General features: G+C 42.8%; 1 protein-coding gene and 1 pseudogene across 1 annotated transcript; one reads left to right on the top strand and one right to left on the bottom strand.

The window, feature by feature from the left end:
* Positions 1–5,762: 5,762 nt before the first annotated feature.
* On the bottom strand, positions 5,763–9,986 carry LOC103285264 (tubulin alpha-1A chain). The gene is made up of 4 exons (XM_008140639.3): positions 9,880–9,986; positions 7,580–7,802; positions 7,282–7,430; positions 5,763–6,953 (listed from the first exon to the last, which is right to left on the bottom strand). Exons 1-4 carry the CDS (start codon positions 9,880–9,882, stop codon positions 5,973–5,975), a joined length of 1,356 nt encoding a protein of 451 aa, XP_008138861.2. The 5' UTR covers positions 9,883–9,986; the 3' UTR covers positions 5,763–5,972.
* Positions 9,987–20,776: 10,790 nt separating this feature from the next.
* On the top strand, positions 20,777–21,335 carry LOC103285517 (ATP synthase F(0) complex subunit C2, mitochondrial-like; annotated as a pseudogene).
* The last annotated feature ends 1,487 nt before the right edge of the window (positions 21,336–22,822 follow it).

Here is a 22,822-nt window from a genome sequence, read left to right as displayed (position 1 = left end):
TTTTAGTTATCTATTGGTATGTATCAAACCACCCCAAAACTTATTGGCTTAAAACAATGATTATTTACAGTATTCTTATGATTCCATGGATTATGGACAGTTTGTTAGTTCCATGTAGTGTCATCTGGTTCACTCATGCAGCTGCATTCAGCTGGGATCTCAGCTGGGGCTGGAATGCCTAGGATATTTGAACTCACAAGTCTGGAGGCTTTGTGCTAGCTGTAGGGTGGGGTGCCCTGGTTCATCTCCACATAACCTCTCTGAATGAAAACAAGTTGCCAGGCTTCTTAAGGGCTTGACCTGGATCTGGCACAAATTCTCTATGTCAGTTCTATTAGTAAAAGCAATCATAAGGCCAACTGAGATTTAAGGAGAGAGGAATAGACTCTACTTTTTTTTTTTTTTTACAGAGAGGAAGGGAGAGGGACAGAGTCAGAAACATCGATGAGAGAGAGAAACATCGATCAGCTGCCTCCTGCACACTCCCCACTGGGTATGTGCCAGCAACCAAGGTACATGCCCTTGACTGGAATCGAACCTGGGACCCTTGAGTCCGCAGGCCGACACTCTATCCACTGAGTCAAACCAGTTAGGGCTAGACTCTACTTTTTGATGGCAAAAGTACTTTGTACCTACAGGGATGAGATAAATGGTTAGTGGCTATCTTTGGAGACAAATCTACCACGAGCAAATTCACACAGAATTCTGCATACAACACCAGGGAGTTCTCCAATCCTTGAGAATCATCTATGAATACCCTATGCTTTCCAGAGCCTTGGGTTTGGAATCCCTGCTTTAAAATATAAACCAACTGTAGTTTAACCCAGGAATGCAAGCTTAGTTTCATATTCAAAAGGCAATGAATCCAATTCACCATATTAATAGAAGGAAGGGAAAAAAACATATGATCATCTCAATAAGTGGATGCTGAAAAAGAATTAGACAAAATCCAACATCCATTTATTTAAAAACAAAAAAGAACCTTGCCCTAGCTGGTGTAGCTCAGTTGGTTGAGCATTGTCCCATACACCAGGGAGACAGATAGCAGAAATCCAGTTAGTGCCATTTGCCAAGCACTCCCAAGGACAGATGAAGTTAAGGGAATAAATCTCATTTTGGTACATCAGCATAAAACTGATGAATATTCTATTGAGGTCCTCCCCTGAGATCGCCCCTAAACTTCCAGCCTTTAAAACCCCTCAGACCGAAGGTTGCATCCCACACTCTTCCTCCCAGGAGCATGCCCACAGTGCCTTTCTCATCCCCCTCCCCTTCTTCTTCACCCTCAGGCATGCATCTCCTAAATTCTAAGAGAACCCACACGGCTTGCAACCAGGGCAGCAAAGGGCAGCTGCAGTTCCTCCTGAGCAAACCCCCCGAACTGTCCCCAAGGCTCCCTTTCCTCTGACTTTTTAGTGAGCCAAAGCAGCCAAGCCTAGACTCATTTCCCCACCTAGTTCCTCTCCTGTTATCCTAGGCCCTTCCTTGCTTCACTGTCCCAGCTTTAATAAACATACTCTAAAAATCACCTGGACTCATGTTGTGAAATCTTTCCTGCATGAAGTTAAGAACCCACACACTACCGGCCCGCCCTAGGCAGACCAGGGCCAGGTCCCCTTTCTGGTAACAGGAATAGACAATCAAATCACTGTGTTTTAAAGTCATGTGAAATAATTCCCCACTCTGTAGTTAAGTCACTAACTTTTTTTTTTTTAAAGTAGATTTTCATTGATTTCAGAGAGGAAGGGAGAGGGAGAGAGAGAGAGATAGAAACATCAATGATGAGAGAGAATCATTGATCGGCTGCCTCCTGCACATCTCCTACTGGGGATTGAGCCCACAACCCAGGCATATGCCCTTGACTGAATCGAACCTGGGACCTTTTAGTCCACAGGTCAATGCTCTATGCACTGAGCCAAACCGGCTAGGGCAAGTCACTAACTTAAAAAAACACACTTTATTGTTGAAAGTATTACATATATCCCCCTTCCCCCCCATCGATCCCCTCCAGCCACCCCTGCCCCCCACCCCAAGCCCCCACCCCCCCACAGTCTGCGTCCATGGTCCATGGGTTATGCATATATGCATTCAAGGTCTTTGGCTGATTACTTCCCACCCACCTTCCCTCTGTTCCATGCTTCCATATCTCTGGATCCACTCAGTTCATCAGTTTATTTTGTTAATTAGATTCCACATATTAGTGAGATCATGTGACACTTACCTTTCTCTGACTTTAAGTCGCTAACTTGATATTAGGTTAAATTCATTTGTTTCATATGGATTAATTTTTAGAGATATTTTTCCAACTTGATTTAATTCTTTATTATCCTATCTAATAAAGAGGGAATATGCGAATTGACCCTCATGCCGTTGCAAAGATGGCGGCACACACAGCCAATAAGGAGGGAATATGCTAATTGACTGCCCCACTCTCAAAGATGGCGGCGCCCACAGCCAATAAGGAGGGAATATGTTAATTGACTTCCACACCCTCAAAGATGGTGGCGCCCACAGCCAATAAGGAGGGAATATGCTAATTGACTTTCACGCCTTGAAAGATGGTGGCACCCACAGCCACAAGATGGCAGCACCTAGTCGCCTCAGCCCCCGCAAGTTGGCAGGCGTGCAGCAAGGTCGGGCCTGCCCCTGCCATGTGCCTGCCTCCAGAGTGCCCCAGGCCCTCAGCCCCCAAGCTGCCCAGGGCCGGCCCAAGGCGCAGGAAAGCCTCGGATGGGGCAGCCACCCAGGGCCACCCAAGGCTCAGGTAACCAGGACCGGCTGATGCTTGTGCTGCTGGCAGTGGTAGCAGCAGAGGTGTGACAGGGCGTCACCTTCCCCTGATTGCCAGGTCGCCTCCCTCCCCTTAGGGGTCCCGGACTGTGAGAGGGGGCAAGCCTGGCTGAGGGACCCCCCGCTCCAGTGCATGAATTTTCATGCACCGGGCCTCTAGTCTATAATAATAAAAGCGTAATATGCTAATTAGACTGGACAGCCAAATGTCCTTCAGGACGAAGCTGGGGCTGTGAGAGCTGAGGCAACTGCCCGGATATGAGGGCCAAGCCCCTTGCACGAATTTCGTGCATTGGGCCGCTAGTAATTTTACAATACAGTTACACGTTTTTATAGTAAAACTAGAGGCCTGGTGCACGAAATTTGTGCATGGGGGGTCCCCTCAGCCCAGCCTGCACCCTCTCCAATCCAGGACCCCTCGGGGGATGTCCTAAATGGCAGTCAGACATCCCTCTCACAATCTGGGACCACTGGCTCCTAACTGCTCACCTGCCTGCCTGATCACCCCTAACTGCCGCCCCCCCCCCCCCCCCCCGCCAGACTGATCACCCATAATTGCCTTTGCCTGCCAACCTGATTGCCCCTAACTGCCCCCCCTGCCGGTCTGGTCACCCCTTACTGCCCCACCTGCCAGCCTGGTTGTCCCTTACTGCCCTTCCCCCCCTGCCGGCCTGACCTCCCCCAACTGTCCCCCTCTGTTGGCCTGGTTGCCCCAACTGAACCCCCCCCCTGCTGGCCTAACTGCCCCTAACTGCCCCCCTGCCAGCCTGGTTGCCCCCAACTGCACTCCCCCACCGCCGAGCTGGTCGCCCTTAACTGCACCCCCTGTTGGCCTGGTCCCCTCTTACTGCCCCCCCTGCTGGCCTGGTCGCCCCCAACTGCCCCCCCCACCCCCCGCTGGCCTGGTTGCCCCACGCAGCCTGCTTGTTCAGTCCTTTGGTCGTCCCTCACTAACCCCCCTGCCGGCCTGGTCACCCCACGCAGCCTGCTTGTTCAGTCCTTTGGTCATCCCTCACTAACCCCCCTGCCGGCCTAGTTGTAGGCAGTCATTTTGTGAGGGTCAATTTGCATTTTACCTCTTTATTATGTAGGATTTTTTGAAAAGCTTACACTTGATCTACTTTCCACATTAAAAAAAAATCTGAATGAGGACTTTTATTTTTTGTTCATCAGATATATTTGCATTGGCTTCTAGTAAAAACTGCTGAGCAGCCCTGGCTGGGTGGCTCAGATGGTTGGAATGTTATCCTATACACCAAAAAGGTTTCAGGTTAGATTCCCTGTCAGGGCACATACCTAGACTGTAGGTTCAATCTCTAGTTGGGGCATGTACAGGAAGATAACCCATCGATGTTTCTTTCACACATCGATGTTTCTTTCCAATCACTTGGAGGAGAGATACAGCAACAGGGTGGTAATATTAAGAAACCCACTTCTGTCTAGCTATCTCTATGGAGAAAAAGGAGCACAATGGTCTGGAAAAGCAGAGCTTGATTCTTATGTGCTGAAAGTCATTATGCTAATCTAGTTTTTGAAATTACTGAGTAATTACTAATGAGTTAGGATGAAAAAAAGTATAGTAAATACATAAATTAGTAGGATGGTTGTTTATTACAAGTATTATGGACTGTACACAATTGTGTGTGCTCTACTTTTAAACAATTGGCAACACAGTAAGTTTACACCAGCATCACTACAAACATGAGTAATGTGGTATGCTAGAATGTTACAGTGGCTACATTACTGGGTGACAGGAATTTTTCAGATTCATTATGTATGGGACTTCTGTCTTATATGCGTTTGTCACTGAAATGTTATGTAGCACATGACTGTATTTCCATTAACTTACATTAAACTTAGATTCCAGTAGCTACAATAGTATTACACCCCTTAGTTGGCAGTGTCAAAGGAAAGATAAATAGGCTATTGATACTAAAACAAACAAAACAAAATAAAATTTTATCACCACTGGATATTTTACCAGAACAAGGTAACATGATAGCACAAGACAATTTGTTATCCTGGATCCTTAGCCTTTTGGTCAGGTGGACTAGCAGGTGAACTCTATTGTTGAAGAAACCATTTGTTCAAAACTCTCTCTTACCATGTTGGTGCTGATGCCTACAATTGCACTATGAGTTTTATTCTTTGAAGTGATTGATCCATATTAAAGTAAGAATATCTTTGGAGAGCTAAAATTCAGATAAATAATTAACACATTAGAGTGAATAAAAAATTTTTTTTTTGTAAGAGAACATTTATTGGGTAAATTAGAGATAGAAAAAGTAATTCCTAGAATAAATGGGCTTAGGAAACAAGTTATAGAGATAAAGAGCCCTTGGGGTTGGGGAGTGAGGAACCTATTGGTAACATGAGGGAGAGGGGTGTAGGAAGGAGGGGAAAGGGAAAGGCAAGGGCATGCTCCTGGGAGGGAGAGCGCATAGTGAATAAATTTATAAAGATTTTCCATTGTCACATTCAGCTGAAAATAAGTTTGGAAAAAAGAAAGAACTAGGTAGAGCATAGGGGAAAACTGCTTCAAAAACAGACTTCTTTCGCAAACCCAGACAGAGGAAGCATGATAGCACTAGACACATGCCAAGTAGGGGGTATGAAAATAAGCTTGTAAGACCTGATGATGCATTTGGACACTCACCATTTTATGTTAGTTGTGTGAGACTCAGCAGCCAATTAGACATTGGCTGTGTATTAGCAAATGTCAGTTGTAAAAAGTACTGGCATTTTAAGTAACTATTAGAATGGAGTCAAAATTTAAGAATAGCATGGATATTATTTAATTATAATATTAGATATACATTTTATAATTTGTTTTATAATATATGAAGATAATATGAAATAAAGTCACTTTGTAATATATGTATATATCAGTCAACATTTGCCCTTTCTACTCAACGTACTAAATAAGCACATAAATATTTTCAGACACCCAAATAGAAAACACAAGTCTGAACTCATTTAAGACAGGGAATACTTTATTCAAACCCATCAGAGAAATTGACAATTTGGATCTGTAACAAAGCATTGTTTTAAAGCATAGGCCAGTAATTGTATGAGAGTTTACACTGCTCTACATACAGATGAACTGATCAGACCAGAACTTTTCAATGTTTAAAACAGAATAAGTTTCCCTGTAAAAGCAGCACCATTGTGACATTTTAAATTTAGTATTCCTCTCCTTCTTCCTCACCCTCTCCTTCAACAGAATCCACACCAACTTCCTCATAATCCTTCTCAAGGGCAGCCATGTCCTCACGGGCCTCAGAAAACTCTCCCTCCTCCATGCCCTCACCCACATACCAGTGGACAAAGGCACGCTTGGCATACATCAGGTCAAACTTGTGGTCCAGGCGAGCCCAGGCCTCAGCAATAGCTGTGGTGTTGCTCAGCATGCACACAGCTCGCTGTACTTTGGCCAGGTCTCCACCAGGGACCACAGTGGGAGGCTGGTAATTAATGCCAACTTTGAAGCCAGTGGGGCACCAGTCCACAAACTGGATGGTACGCTTGGTCTTGATGGTGGCAATGGCAGCATTGACATCTTTGGGGACCACATCACCACGGTACAAAAGGCAGCAAGCCATGTATTTACCATGGCGAGGGTCACATTTCACCATCTGGTTGGCTGGCTCAAAGCACGCATTGGTGATTTCTGCTACAGAAAGCTGTTCATGGTAGGCTTTCTCAGCAGAGATGACAGGGGCGTATGTGGCCAGCGGGAAGTGGATGCGAGGATAGGGCACCAGGTTGGTCTGGAATTCAGTCAGATCAACATTCAGGGCCCCATCAAACCTAAGGGATGCAGTGATGGAGGACACAATTTGACCTATCAACCTATTCAAGTTAGTGTAGGTTGGGCGCTCAATATCGAGGTTTCTACGACAGATGTCATAGATGGCCTCGTTGTCAACCATGAAGGCACAATCAGAGTGCTCCAGGGTGGTGTGGGTGGTGAGGATGGAGTTGTAGGGCTCAACTACAGCTGTGGAGACCTGGGGGGCTGGGTAAATGGAGAACTCCAGCTTGGACTTCTTGCCATAATCGACGGAGAGACGTTCCATCAGCAGAGAGGTGAACCCAGAACCAGTTCCCCCACCAAAGCTGTGGAAAACCAAGAAGCCCTGAAGGCCGGTGCACTGGTCAGCCTGTCAGAAAAGAATAGAGGAAGCACAATTATTGCTTTTTGTGATGTATTTTCGCTTTTCATACATTCCAATGATCTAAATCTTATTTTGACAGGAAACACTTTAGAAAAAATGTATGCCTTTCTGGAATAACTCAGCATTTATAAATTAAAAATATTTCTTCATTAAAAATTATGAAATGATTTCAAATAATTCATGTTTTAACAAACAATAAAGAAATAATTCATCTCCCACTCTATTACATTTCAATTCTGTGTTTTAAAAAAAGAGCATACTTTAAATGTCTACCTTAGGCTCATTAATTTCTTTATCTTGAGAAGAAACATACCAATTTCCGAATTCGGTCCAGGACGAGGTCAATGATCTCCTTGCCAATGGTGTAGTGTCCACGGGCATAGTTATTGGCAGCATCTTCCTTGCCTGTGATCAGCTGCTCAGGGTGGAAGAGCTGGCGGTAGGTACCAGTGCGAACTTCATCTGCAAAAGGGAACCAAAGCAGCCACCCATCACTAACAACCTGCACAAGCCTGCTCAACCCCAGGGCCTCAACGGAGCCCCCTGGCCACCCCTCGTGTCCCAGACCCCGGGGTATGTGTGTCTTACTTGGGTTACTGAGGTCAACTCACCAATGACTGTGGGTTCCAGGTCTACAAACACTGCCCTGGGCACATGCTTGCCAGCGCCTGTCTCACTGAAGAAGGTGTTGAAGGAGTCATCTCCCCCGCCAATGGTCTTGTCACTTGGCATCTGGCCATCGGGCTGGATGCCGTGTTCCAGGCAGTAGAGCTCCCAGCAGGCATTGCCGATCTGGACACCAGCCTGGCCAACATGGATGGAGATGCACTCACGCTGTTAAAAGGAAACAAGAAAAATTGTAATATTAAGTTGTGGTAGCATTTTGAATTTTCAGTAGATTTAAAAAAATATTTCTAGTAACATACAGGTTGTCTTCAAATTTATCAGAGGTCATATCCCTAACATGATAAAAATGATTTAAACAAAGCACCTGCTACAAATACTGCATATGGGTGTGGCCTGAATAATAATGTTGCACTGTTTAGCACATGGTGCAAGTCCATTGTTCCCATAGTCATGCTTAAATAGATTGTCCATATTAAAAAAATACTCAAAGCACAAATTTTATAAAATGAAGTTAAACTAAATCATTAATTGGAATCAATATTACTACCACCTTCCCCTTTAAATAAAGATAGGAGTTTCTTCTAAATATGATTTAGTATTTCAACATGGACATCTGCACTGCAGCTGAGGCTAGAAGCCACACCCTTCTGCAGCCTATCTGCAGAATCCATCTGTACCAGGGGGTTGGAAGCTCAACAAGGGCTGACTCCTGCATTGCTGAATTTGTGGTGCCTGGTGCTAGCCTGTACTGTCTGCTACATTATTTAACAGAGCAAGCTCTATTTCGAGAAACTGCCTACATGATCTCATTGTGCCATTCTGCCAGTTTTCCTCCTCTGAGCCAGGCTAGGACCATATGCCTAAATTGAAATGAATTAATGAAGATGCATTCGAACAAAAGACAGCTGGACACAGAGTATAATTCTTCTTTGTCTGCAGCAATTTCATTACTTTTTAAAAAAGTTTCTCCAGAATTTTCTCCACTGTAAAAAACTGAAAATTATGAGTATCTTTATTTTTTATCTTTTTATGAGTATCTTTAAAACAACAGTTCCTAAATTAGAAACAAATATCACATGAGAAGCTACCAAACAAAGAACCCAGTGAAAGAATAATAAAATATATATTTAAAAAACAAAATAGTACCTATTTTCATTGAGATTTTTCTACCCACCATAGGATGTTCATATTAATCACATTCAATAGATATTTCCTTCTCTATGGTCTTTATGACTACAACTTCTATTGTCTATCCATTGTCTCTTCACTGACATATGGGGGGGAGGGGCGGGGAAGGGCGTTTCCCAGGGTCCTGAACATTGGGGTACCCTGGCTCACACAGTGGTCTTTTTCATTGAACAGGCGGCTAAGCCCCCCCCCCCCCCTCTCTCCTCCTCTCTCTCTCTCTCTCTCTCTCTCGTCAGTCAGGGTGGGGTAGCCAAGGGCCAGACTTTAAAGGGCTTGTCAAGTAAATTGTGAATTTGCTCAAGTAAAACTATTTCATCTACAGTTTAGCAGTGAATGAAAAACCTTTTAACGCCTACAATTCTGCAATGATGAAAGACTTTTACTAAGTCTTCTCTTGACAGAAGAGGTTTAGCAAGAGTGAACCCCGCCTAGTGGCTCCAAGGCCAGAGAAGCCAGAAACAAACAACGCCCCTGCGCCGCCCCGACGCCGGCACCAACAGAAACTAACCACTTTCCCCCAGTAATATACGGGTATCTTTCTAAAATGCCGACTAGCCAGCGAGGGAACTTCTTTTTTTTTAACTAACCCAAGGCTCCGCTCTGTTCCAGTCCTTCTCTGCCCCCAACTCCTCCCGGATACACCCACCGACCCCTGGTCTTTTGGGCGACTCCTCTCCCAGTCCCTCGGGAAACACGCGAGGAGGAAAAGAGCCTCTCGGAGTCACACGAATTCAGTGTACATTGTGGGGAGACGCCACGATCGTCTTTCCCTGCCCGACCCTTTCATCGCCAACAGATGGGCTGCTTGTGGCTTGGAAAGGCTCAGATAACAAAAAACCCTTCCACGCCGCCTTTGTTCTTCCCCCACGGTTCTGCGGCGCCCTGGGCGCAGTTCTTGCTGGGCTGGTGCGCTCCGCACTGCGGCGGCGCCCGGCTCAAGGATTTGGGGTAGACGAAGGTTAACCTTGCCAACAAAGCGTAAGGCTACCCTTACCCAAGAAGTTGTAAAGGGAATAGGGCTTCAGATTTTCCAATAGACCCTGGAAGACTGACCCCACCCAACGGCCACAAAGAGCCTGGGAAAACAAATTCTTACCATGGCTGCTGCTTTGAGGCTGCCGAGCGGATGGCGGAGAGGAAGAGGAGAGGTTGCTGCTTCTTACAGCGCGACTCTTAGGCGGTCGATGTAAGAGAACCTGCGGCACATGGGCGGATGCAGCTCCCTATATACAACTCAGTCACCATGGGGATGGGCTGGGGCCTTTTCCTGTTGGTCCAGACCCCTCAATCTGCCCAGAGAAGCCACGACAGGAGAGTTGTGATTGGTGCAAACGACATGGGATGAGGTAATTTCTCCCCCACCCCCTTTTCCCTAGCATCCATAGACTGTTTGCATCCTTCAGACAAAGAGACCGAGAAAAAACAGTCGAGCATCCATTGTGGGGTGGGGCTGGGAAGGGGAGTGCAAAAAGGAAGAAAGAGAACTGGGGTTGGATGATTTTATGTTGCTTAAACCTCAAACTACAGTTAAAACCACCAATGTAAGGGTTTTTTTCCCCCAACACTTAATCGCAGAATTTGTGTTGTGATAAAATATTTAATGGAAAATTACTCCCAGTTCCTCCGTCAAAGTATGTTGAACTTGACCATATTCGGTGAGGATTCAATATCTCTAATTGCTTTAAAATAAAGTAGGAGAGACGACAGGAATGACGCTTAAAATGGCTTGGGTAAATGTGATTTTTAAAGGTTCAATAATAGAGCCATCCAAAATGGTTTCTCTGGTTCCAGTAATTTATTTTCAGACCTTCTTTTGCACCCCTCCCCGAAATAGCTAAACAAAAATGGAAGATGGAAAGAATAACCATACTAAATATGGAAGCACACAAGTGGTTCTAACATGCCAATAATTAAGATCTAATGAACTAAAGAGTTTACTACAAATATTTCTTTACCAGAAGTCTATGTAATATGAATCATATTTCATGATAAAGAATTGAGAAAATACAAGGAAAAGGAATTGAGTTGAGAAGCTAGTACTACTTGTGCATGCACTTAAATTCTACATTGTTCTGTTTTTTTTTGGAATGAGAAAAATAACTGAAACACCAAATTAAAAAGAACTGTACATTGTAAAAGGAAGACCATTTTGTAATGTTGCCTCCATCCACAGACAACTGTGTGATGTTAGCTCAATAACTGCATTTCTTTTTTTATGGATCTTATATGAATTCAGTAAAACTCCTCTGAGAGGCAACTGTGGGAATTGTAGCCAGCCTCACACCGTTGCTATTCAACTAGAGACTGGTGGTTGCTCAATTGCCTCTTGGGACAAAAAGGCCTTGCTTTCACCCCTTAGGAAATGGATTGCAGTAACATTCTTTTGCTACTTGGAAAGGCTCCATTATCAACAAGGATAGGCTATGCAGAATAAGACGGGACTGAGTACTCCTGACATGGCTAATTAAATCTCAGAGGTAAAGAGGTTTGTAATGGCCACAAAGTTGAAAATTTGTATTTTCCCTTCGGTTTTCAGCGACATATTTTTAGGGTCTGCAGCACCATTTACAATGCTCTGCGGAGCTCATTCATTCCTGCTGGGTTGGCAAGCAGAGCTGGGCGTGAGAGGGAAGGGCTCGAAGACAGCTGCTACAGGTTGTGGTGTTACAATGGTGGCCATGTAATTTTCTAGCCTGCTATCCACAGCTCAGCTTTACTTACTCAGATTTGCTTCAGTAGTCTTCCCTGGGAAGGGAAGGCGGGGGGCGCCCAACATACAAATTACTTTATCTACTTCTAGCGTAATTCATAGGGAAAGTAATCTTTAACATCATCTTATCTTTCTTTAGCAAATAGAAGTATGTATCAGTAAAGAGACAGGAAAATTAAGAACAACTTGAATGCTTCTTTCTAAGCTCAGAAGTACATTTAAGAAAAACACGAGTTAAATGTCATGGGCAAGTTTAAAGATTAATTAAGTAGCTCATTAAAAATATTTCTTTCAAAATTTTAATAATGAAATAAATTAGGTACTGCTGGACCATGGTAAAGTGTACAAATCTCCTTTTGGGAATGAAAGGCACAGTCTTGAATTTTATTTTCTTTACAATATAAAAAATATGTCATTGCCCAATAGTCCCAATTCTTGATGCAATTTATGCTGAGGATTAAATAAAAGAGAGGAGGGTTCTTGCAATTGATTCTTTGTAATTCTATCTCAGAGCCATTCTGTTCCTTATGTAAATGAGGATTTTTTTTCTCCCTCTGGGCATAAGTAACAATAAGATCTAGGTCAGAAATAGACTGTATGAGCATTGATAATCTTAAATATATAAATGGGAGAGTAGGGGAAATAACTAACCTAGTTTTGTTACTCATCTGATTTAATAGCATGCAAGCTATGGGAGGCAAAAAAATATATATATTTTTTACTAGTTTACTTCTTACCTTTACTGCCAATTTACATCAAATATTCCACTAATGGATTCATTCTTGTTCACAGTAAGATTAGCATAAAACATTTTTTCCCTTTCATAATATTGTGGAATTTAAATTATTTCTTTGTGATCCTGGCCACTGTGGTTTCCTTGATTGGAGGGTATGGCATACACCAAAAGGTCTCGGGTTCCACTCTGGTCAGGCACATGCCTAGGATGCAGTTTTGATCCCCGTTGGGGTACATGCGGGAGGCAACGAAGTTTTCCCCTTTCACATCATTGTTTTTCTCTCTCTCTCTCTTCCCTTCTCTCTGAAAATCTATGAACATATCCTTGGATAAGGATTAAAAATAAGTAAATTATTCATTTGTGTGTCAATACTTCTCCTCCATTAAAATGTGAATCCTAGTAACCTGGCAAAGTGCCTAGCATAGAGTAGACATTATATATATGTTTATTGAATTAAATGAACAGTTTCTGTCTGTGCATATTTTTCACTAACTATTACCATGGTGAGTAATTTAAAGGTATTTAATAAAGTATTTTACTTTTTTATACAATAAGAATGTGCTATAGTAAGCCCTGGACCATTCTAAATACTATGAGAATTCAGAGGTAGTAGCATGGTCTCCTTTCACTAGAATCTTCCAATCTAATTGAAGAAATAAAACAAGTACATGTATCTAGGTTTGAGAATGGTATGTGTTTGTGTGTGTATGGGAAGGAGTCTTGTAGACTCTATTGCATGTATCTAACTTATGTAGGAAACAAGAGTTGTCTAACACTTTTTTTTTCCTATTTCTTCACCTTGTACTTATCCCTAAATTCATTCCAATCTGTATTCTGCTCCTACCACTCCGTAAAACCAAATGCCCTCCATGTTTGTTGCTAAATTCACTTGACACTTTGTAGTTCCTGTTGACCTGTGAAAGCTTTGTTACAGTTGACTATTATCTCTCTCTCTCTCTCTCTCTTTTTTTTTTTTTTATCTCTTTCTTGAGACACTTTCTTCCCTTGGCCTCAAAAACTCTACATTATCTGGGTTTCCCTCCTACATTTTTTGTGGTGTTTTCTTTTTTCTCATTCTCTGCTGGTTCTTCCTCCTCTCCTAATCTTTAAATGTTGAAGTTCCTCAAGGTTCAGTCCTAGACCTTTTCCTCATTTTATTCTGTGTTTCATACACTCAGGATGGTACGTGCTTTCATTCCTAAGGCTGAAGATCCTTTCTATATGCTAACAACATCTCTTGACATCTCTTCTTAGATTCAGATCCTATAGTAAACTTTCAGTATCTAGCTGGTTTTCTCACAGGAATCCCAAAATGAACTAGTTATTTTCACATAAACATGCACCTCCTATAAGGTTTTCTTGCTCAGTATAATGGGGCAGCATACACCTGATTTCTCACATCAGAAATGAGAATTACTCTTGACATCTCCCCTTTCTTTTTTGACCACCATAGAGTCAGTCACTAAGTCCTGTTAAATCTACCTTCTAGCCCTGGCTGGTGTGGTTCAGTTGGTTGAGCATCGTCCAGTGATTGAAAGGTCACCAGTTGGGTTGGGGCATGTGCCTAGGTTGTAGGCTTGATCGCTGGTCAGGAAGTAGGCAATCGATGTTTCTCTTTCACATCCAGCTTTCTCTCTCTCTCTTCCTCTCTTTCTAAAGTTAGTAAAGACATATATTTTAAAAAATCAATCTTCTAGCCTGGACAGTGTCACACAGTGGTTGAGCATCAAACCAGGAGATCACGGTTTGATTCCCAGTCAGGGCACATGCCTGGGTTGCAGGCTCGATCCCCAGTAGGGGGCGTGCAGGAGGCAGCAGATCAATGATTCTCTGTTATCATTGATGTTTCTATCTCTCCCTCTTCTTTCCTCTCGGAAATCAATAAAAATATATTTTTAAAAATCTACCTCCTAAATATCTCTAAAATCTTATTATTTTTTTTCTATTGCTACTGCCTCCACTTTAGTAAGTACATTATCTCTTGTCTGGACAACCTCAGTACCCTCCTGGATTTCCTCTACATTCACTCCTACTCCTGCCCAGTCCAGTCTCCACACAATAGCCAATGATCTTATTATAGTATATATCACAGATTATGTCACATAATATCATGTCACTCCACTGTGTAAATCAGATCGATGGTTGCCTATTAGTTTTAAGGTGAAGATACCAAATCCTTAATATTGCTCCTTCAATTTTAAAAAATTTTATTGATTTTTAGAGAGAGGAAGGGAGAGAGAGAAACACCGATGTGAGAGAGAAACATCTATCGGTTGCCTCCTGCACATGCCCGACTGGGATCGAACTCAAAATCTGGGTAAATGCTCTGTCCAGGAATTGAACCCAAAATCTTTTTGGTGTATGGGATGATGCTCCAATTAACTGGGCCTCACTGGCTAGGACACTCCTTCAGTTTGATAATAGAAGTAAATCTTATACTTAAAAATCTCCTAGAAGACATATTGATTTTAAATTACATTAAAGTTCAGATAATTTCCTGAGAGTTGGTTTTGATAGAGAAAAGGGAGGCAAAGGGTATAAAAGCTAAATGTTCACTTAATAATTATGTATTATGCAATAAAAGTGTGTTTTATGCATTCTTGTTTTTATGCAGTTTTTATAATAAAAGTTTTAACAATATAAACCCATGAGTTCATAAAGATATTCCCACAAAGCAAAAATAAAAAAATTAAAAAGATAGAAAAGGTGAATTAAAAATAATCATCTGATATCATTGCATTACTGGAAGGAACTAGGGTACCAACTCCATACTCTACATTCAAATAAATACTGACATTCAAATAAATAAATAAATAATTGAGCTTTTGTCCTGCATTTCCTGTACAAACTGTATTTCAGGGAAACCAAATGACCCTGGTTAATTAGGGAAAATCATTCTTTTATAGAATATGAATGCCAGCTAGTAAATATGGGAGTAAACATAGAATTAGAAAAATCACCCTTTATATCTTCTAATAAAATAATTTATTCAGGCAAAGATAATCAGTGGATGAAAACTCAGACAAAATATTGATGGGGATATTTTAAATAGAAGAATTAGGCTATTACCATCTGAACTCACTTAGTTTAGCTTCACTAAAAGTGGGACAGCCAGACCTTGTCAATGTATTATGTGATCCAATAGGAAGTACATGGCATCATCTGTGAAGTGATCTAGCAGAAACAATTGTGTGGAATCTAATCAAGTCTTCAGATCCTTTAGAGACTCTTAACTTTCATTTATAGGAAATGCAGGAGACAGAGGGCTAACTCAGAACAAGTCATGAGAAGACAACAGCCAAGTGCAGAGTGTGGGACATTGAACAGGGCAAATTATCTGGTTCTGCAATAAATCAGTGGTGGAGTGGAGTTAAAAAGGCTCAGTGGATAGTTGGCCTGTGGACTGAAGGTCCTGGGTTCAATTTCGATCAAGGGCACATGCCTGGGTTGCAGGCTGGATCCCCACTTACATCAGGGTGCTCAGGGCGCCTGCGGGAGGCAATCAATTGATGTGTCTCTCTCACATTGATGTTTCTCTCTCTGAGTCTCTCCCCTCCCTCTACTCTTTCTAAAAATCAATGGAAAAATATCCTCAGGTGAGCATTAACACAACAAACAAACAAAAAAACACATGGATCAGCTGCCTCCTGCATGCCCATTATTGGGAATGGGCCCACAACTGGGGCATGTGCCTGACTAAGGAATGGAACCAGCCATCTTTCGGTACACAGGACAACACCCAACCAACTGAGTCATACCAGCCAGGGCTCATTTCTTCTTTTGGAAATAAATATTGATTGCCTACTAAGGTGCATATATTGGGCCAGGCATAGTCTAGGTATTTGTTTGGCTAAGATTTAAATGCATGTGGTACATTCTGAAAACTTTCAAGGAAGAGGCATGGTATGATCCTGTTCAAAGAGAAATATATTACCTACTAGAGGCCTGGTGAACAAATTCGTGCATGCGTGGGTCCCTCAGTCTGACCAGAGATTGGGGCCAATTGGGGCCAGCTGGCCGGCTGTGGGGAGGAACCACGGGAGGTTGGCCACCGTGGGAGGTTGGCTGTGGGAGCGCATTGACCACCAGGAGGCAGCTCCTGCATTGAGTGTCTGCCCGCTGGTGGTCAGTGCATGTCATAGCGACTGGTTAACCACTCAACCAGTCATAATGGTCACTTAGGCTTTTATATATATAGACTAGAGGCCCGGTGCATGAAATTCGTGCCCGGGAGGGGAAGTCCCTTAGCCCAGCCTGCACCCTCTTCAATCTGGGACCCTCAGGGGATGTCTGACTGCCTTTTGCAACCCAGGACCGCTGGCTCCTAACCACTTGCCTGCCTGCCTGCCTGCCTGCCTGATTGCCCCTAACCACCTCTGCCTGCCTGCCTGCCTGATCGCCCCTCACTGCTCTCCTGCTGACCTGATCACCCCTAACTGCCTCTGACTCACCCTGCACCCAGAACCCAGGCTTCCCTCCCTCTGGCTGGCCACAGGCACCCAGGACCCGGGCCGGCTTCACCTGGGCTGGCTGTAGCTACAGGGGACCACGGGTGGGGCGGGCAGTTTGTCCCTCTCCTGGGCTGCAGGCATAGCTGCTGGTGCCTGGGACCACGGGGACCGTGGGGCGTGAGGATTGTCCCTCTCCCAGGCCACAGGCACAGGCGCAGCCACTGGCACCCAGGACCGCAGGGCAGGTAGCTTGTCTCTCTCCCGGGTCCCAGCCTGGCTGGTCCCCATTCCTCTCTTGTGAGCTCATTTGTGCCTGGCTGGTCCCCATTTCTCTCTCACCAGCTCATTTGTGCCTGGCTGGTCCCCATTCCTCTCTCCCCAGTGTTGAGTGTCTGAGCCGTTACAGTGTGACGGCGTGAGGGCGTGATGACCATTTGCATATCAGCTCTTTATTATATAGGACTAGAGGCCCAGTGCATGATTAAATCATGCACGTGTAGGCTGTCTGTCCGCTGGTCGGGACAATTATGAAAGGACTTTATTCCAAACTCAATGAGAGCCACTAAAGGAAAGGAATAATGAACTTTGCATTTCACACAGATCCTTCTGACTGCTGTGTGCAGAGAGAATAGATAGAACAGAATTGGGGGTGGAGGACCATAACACAGGGAAACTGGTTAGAAGATTGCTGGTTAGTATGATAAGACAGATTGTAATAGCAATGGAAAGAAGTAGAAATATTTGGTAAATATATGGAGGGTTGGATCTAAAGGAGCTGGTGATGTGTAGGAATGAGGAGCAGTGAAGAGTGAAGGATGGTTACCGGCTCCAGAATCAGGCAGACCTAGGTTCAATTCTTTTTGTCACAATTCATACCAGATTAGAAAGACTGTTAGGGTTTTGAAGAATGGACTAGAAAGGTTTGAGATGGAAGGAAAGGAGACTATTTAGGAGGCTATTTTAGTCATCTAAGCTTCATGATAAGGGCCTAAGGCTAATAGAAAGAAAGAGAAGGATTGGAAGGAAAGAGATAGATTTAGGGGATATTTAGCAGCTTGACTTACCAGATTCAGGAACAGACTTAATAAATTAAAGACAGTAAAGTACTGCAAGAGAAAGAAGTGTCAGAAAAGGAAACAAAGAAAAACAGGTCAAAGAAGGAGGAGGAAAAGCAGAAGCCATTGATGTTATAGAAACAAAGGAAGGACAGTGTCAATATAGAGTGCTGAGCAATATCAACTACTGCTGAGAGGTTGTTCGTAAGGACAGAAGAATGTTCATTGGACTTAGCAAAAAGGAAATAAGTATACAGCATGGGCTTGATACAAAAGGCATAAAACTTGTTTCCTGGTCCAGAGTAGTTCAAGGTCCAAGGACAGAAACTATTATTACAATATATTATATTGAGTGCTGTGAGAGCAAGGTTTATGCAGGAACTGCTGGACACAAAGAACTGGGTTACATTCCTTAACTTCATCCCACAATGATGTTCACTGTCTCATGCTATATCACTGCCTCTGCATTCTTTGTAAAATGACCATCCTATCCACCTCACACTGCCTTCCTTGTGCAGGTTTGAGTTTTAAAAGGACAAATTCAAGCAAGTACGTTTTCCTTAAATTCTCTAACAAAAATACACCTCACATTCTAAATTTAAACAGGGTGATGGAGATGATTATGCTGACATGCTGAATTTACATTTATCTTTATTTCAGGGTTCAATACTGATGCATGTTTTGAGTGACTTGGTATTCACTGTGTATGGTCTTTAAAGACTATCTGCTGCATTCACATTGGCCAAATTCAAACATTAACAATTTAGGTAAGAGTATGATCCCACATCCTAATTCAGAACTTTATTTAAAGCTTAATATTATCTTTCTCAAACTCTGGTCAACACAATGCAATATGACTAAATAATAATTTTATTTATTTATTTTGGATAATGATGGTAAGAATTATCTGTGGTCGGCTGGCTGGCGTGGCTCAGTGCTTGAGCATCAACCTATGAACCAGGCGGTCACGTTCAATTCCCTGCCAGGGCACATGCCTAGTTTACAGGCTCAATCTCCAGTGTGGGGCATGCAGGAAGCAACTAATCAATGATTCTCTGTCATCATTGATATTTCTGTCTTTCTCTACATCTCCCTTCCTCTCTGAAATCAACAAAAATATGTTTTTAAAAAAGAATAATCTGTGGTAATTTTGGTAACTGAGTTTCATCTATTTTAGGAAGGACTTTTATGTATATAGCAGAGATAAATATTAATGAATTTCTGTTCCAGAAGTAAGACATAAAACAATGCAATAAGGCCTAGCCAGTGTGGCTTAGTTGGTTGGAGCCTTATCCTGTACACCAAAAGGTGGTGAGTTCAATTCTCTATCAGGGCACATACCTAGGTTGCAGATTCAGTTCCCCACTGGAGCATGTGCAATGTTTCTCTCTCACATTGATGTTTTTCTCTCTCCCTTCTAAAATTAATTAAAAAAACCCACATATAAAAACAATGCAATAAACATCTACACTCTGTAATCTACACTAATAAAAGAGAAATATGCAAATTGACAGTACCTCCGTGACACCCACCAGTCAATCAGGAGTGAGTATGCAAATTAACCCAACAAAGATGGTGGGTTAATTTACATATGCAGGCATGGAGCAGCTGGGCAGGGCAGGACGCCTGCTATGAGGGGGAGGGTGGGGGGCGGAGGGAGCTACAGGAGCGGTGCTCCGGCTGGAGCAAAGGCTGAAGGCTCCGGCCAGAGTGAAGGCCTGGGTCTCAGGTGCTGGAGGAAAACTGGTGCTGGCAGCCAGGGGAAGGAAGGCCTATTCTTGCATGAATTTCATGCAACGGGCCTCTAGTATTAAAAATATATCTCTGTTATTGTAATAAAATGCTTTGAGGTTACTCATTGATGTTTAGTAATTTACTGAACCACTCTTTAACAAAATACTTTTGCCTTGAGCTACACATTTTAATTTGTAATTTTGCTCTGGTACATCAAGTCTCCTGATGAAATCTGACATTTGGAAAAAGGGATACAACTTGAAGAGGCTCAGAAGCATCCTGAGAGGAGAAGAAAATGGAAAAGATGGATAATCTCAGTTTTCCATGCAACACAATCTATAATTTGGTTGCATTTCATTAACTCAGATTACACACACTCACAAGAATGCACACTGAACCACCTCTGTCCCGCCCCTCCCCTTCCTTCCAAAGCAGATGGAAATTAGGTAGCAGACTGGGAAGGTTGCCATGGTGCTCTGGCGACAGGGATTTAATAGGAATCAAAAGAAGCTCCAGAGTCCCCTCCCCCAAGTATCTAAATGTGTGTTTCTCTTTTTTCTCTCAAATCCTTGTCTTAATTCCATGTTATAGATAACCAGGGTGAGACTGATTTACTAGTGAACAACAACAAAAAATTACTGTTTCCAAAACTGTTTATAGGTGCATTGCTATTGTTAGAAGTAAAATACTGGGGAATTACAACTGGCCCATTTTTAAGTAGAGCCAGCCACACAAAAGGTAAGAATTCATTTAAAAAATATTTTATGCAACATGCCCCCAGAATTTTTTTTACTGATTTTACCCCCATCTATGACCTGTAGGCATCTCAAATTCAGTATATCCAAATGAAATTAGTTACTTTTCTCCATTATCCTCTTTCCTGTTCTAGAATCTAAATTATTCTATATCCTCACTACCAGTTCATTGTCACTATATGTCTAGTCTACCAAGCTAGATTAAAATAATAATAACCTCATATAATACTTATTATGTGTCAGACACCATTCCTGGCACTTTATGTATATTAACTCATTTAAGTTAATCCCAACTGATAACTAAATTCTGTCAATTATATTTCAAAATTGTCTTAACAAAAATTTACAGAATGAACAAATGACTAATCTTCTGAAGTGTGACCAATTTTATTAGCCAAGGGGCCTAGTTCAAGGGGAGGATGTGGCATAATATTTAGGACTTGGTCTTTGAAGTTTCTTCTTTAAGTGTTACATGTAAAAATCCAAGAGCCACTTCCTATCACTATTCTCCCCTCTCCCCCCGCCGCCCCGCCCCAGCCTCCGACTCCTCTCTATCTTTTCTGCCCTGGGAGCAGCTCCCCTCATCCCCTAAAAATGTATGCCTGCACCAAGTTTGTCTCCACCCCTCCTTGCTCAGGAGCACCTCTCAGCTGAGCTGGTCACTGTCTGCAGTGGTCCTGAAACGACCAGAGACACTGACAGATGAGAGCCTCAGCAGCTTGGCAGCCCCAAGTCCCCTGACCTCGCTTATTTCTAGCCGCAGCTTCCATACCAGTGCCATTTCAAGGTACATCAACACAGCTGCCAAGTTCATTGGGGCTGGGGCTGCCACAGTAGGGGTGGCAGGCTCTCGGACTGGAACTGGGACTGTGTTTGGGAGCCTCATCATTTGTTATGCCAGGAACCCTTCTCTGAAGCAACAGCTCTTCTACTACGCCATTCTGGGCTTTGCCCTCTCAGAGGCCATGGGGCTCTTTTGCCTGATGGTGGCCTTTCTCATCGTCTTCGCCATGTGAAGGAGCTGTCTCCACCTCCTATAGTTCTTTTTCCCGTGTCTTGTCTGCCCTGTATGTTCCTTTTCCTATACCTTCCTAGGCAGCCTGGGGAAAGTGGTTGGCTCAGGGTTTGACAGAAGGAAGACAAATAAATACTGTATTAATAATAATAATAACAAAATCCAAGAGCCAAAGTAGAAAATCCTTTGTAGCATATTGGAATCATCTCTAACCAGTGTTTCCTATGTGTGCTGAAATAACTAGAGTGCTCATTAAAAATACTGATTTCCTGCCCTACCCGGTTTGGCTTAGTGGATACAGCATCCGCCTGCAGACTGAAGGGTCCCGGGTTCAATTCCAGTCAATGGCACGTGCAGGCTGGATTCTCAGTAGGGGGCGTGCAGGAAGCAGCCCATTAATGATTCTCATCATTAATGTTTCTATCGCTCCCTTCCTCTCTGAAATTAATAAAAATATATTTAAAAAAAATACTGATTTCCTGCAACCCGCTTGGAACCCCCTCTCTGCTGCAAAGAGCTTTGTTAGTTTACCTTCTCTAATAAAGCTCTGCTTTCACTAAAAATATATACGAGAGGCCCGATGCACGATTCGTGCAAGGGGCTTGGCCCTCGCAGCCACGGTGGCTGCCTCTGCCTCGGCCCTCGCACCCGCAGCTTTGTCCGGAAGGATGTCCAGAAGGTCGTCCGGTCTAATTAGCACATTACGCTTTTATTATTATAGATATACATATTGGTTTCCAGTTCTTGCAACAGAGCATCTGATTTAGTAGGTCTAATTCTCTTAGAAGTACTAGTAGTATTTTCTTAGAATTAATAATTTACCATTTTGGAACTACAGAGTTGTAATGCTTTTGGGTGGTGTGGTTCAGCTATTTCTAAATTCTGATAACTCCTGGATAAGTTGACAGAGAATTACTCTCTAGACAGTTGTAATCCTGAAAGACACAACTCCCAATGACGCCGAGCCTAAAAAGGTGTTTTAGGAAACATTTCTCCATCTTCCTTTAGATTTAAAAATCAAATGTGCATGTGCAGAAGAGAGGAAAGGCTGCATTTTTCTTCATCTGCCCGGCCTAAAAGATCATTTAGGAAACAATTCTCCCCCTTAAACACTGATTATGCATGTGTTGCAGAAAAAGGATTAGAAAAGGCTGTGGGATTTTAATTTATCTGCTTTTAAGAAAGGCAATCTGTTGTTTTAGTATACGGCTTATAAGAGATGTAGAGGTTTACTCAAGACCGTATGGCCTGAAGTAAGTCCCCCTCCATGATAAGATCATCTCTGAATTTCGTATATTTTAATAAATAAGCCCCACTATTAATTTTTTAAGAATGATTTCAGTATTTCTAGATATGTAAGAGAAATACTCTCACCCCTCATGTTACTAAGCAACGTATCATACAGTTGCTAGGAGACAAACTCAAAAGCTGGGGGGATACTTCAGTGTTTCCTTATCACCTTGCATACCACATGATTCTATTCTAGAATGTTTTACAGCCGTAGAGAAAAGAGACAAAGGTTAAAGGAATGTAGAAAAGATGGAAAAGGAGAGATAATGGTGGGGAAATAGAATAAGGAAAAT

The sequence above is a fragment of the Eptesicus fuscus genome, chromosome 7 (assembly GCF_027574615.1).
Source record: "Eptesicus fuscus isolate TK198812 chromosome 7, DD_ASM_mEF_20220401, whole genome shotgun sequence".
Classification (NCBI taxonomy): Eukaryota; Metazoa; Chordata; class Mammalia; order Chiroptera; family Vespertilionidae; genus Eptesicus; species Eptesicus fuscus.
This window is presented reverse-complemented; position numbering and strand designations above follow the sequence as displayed.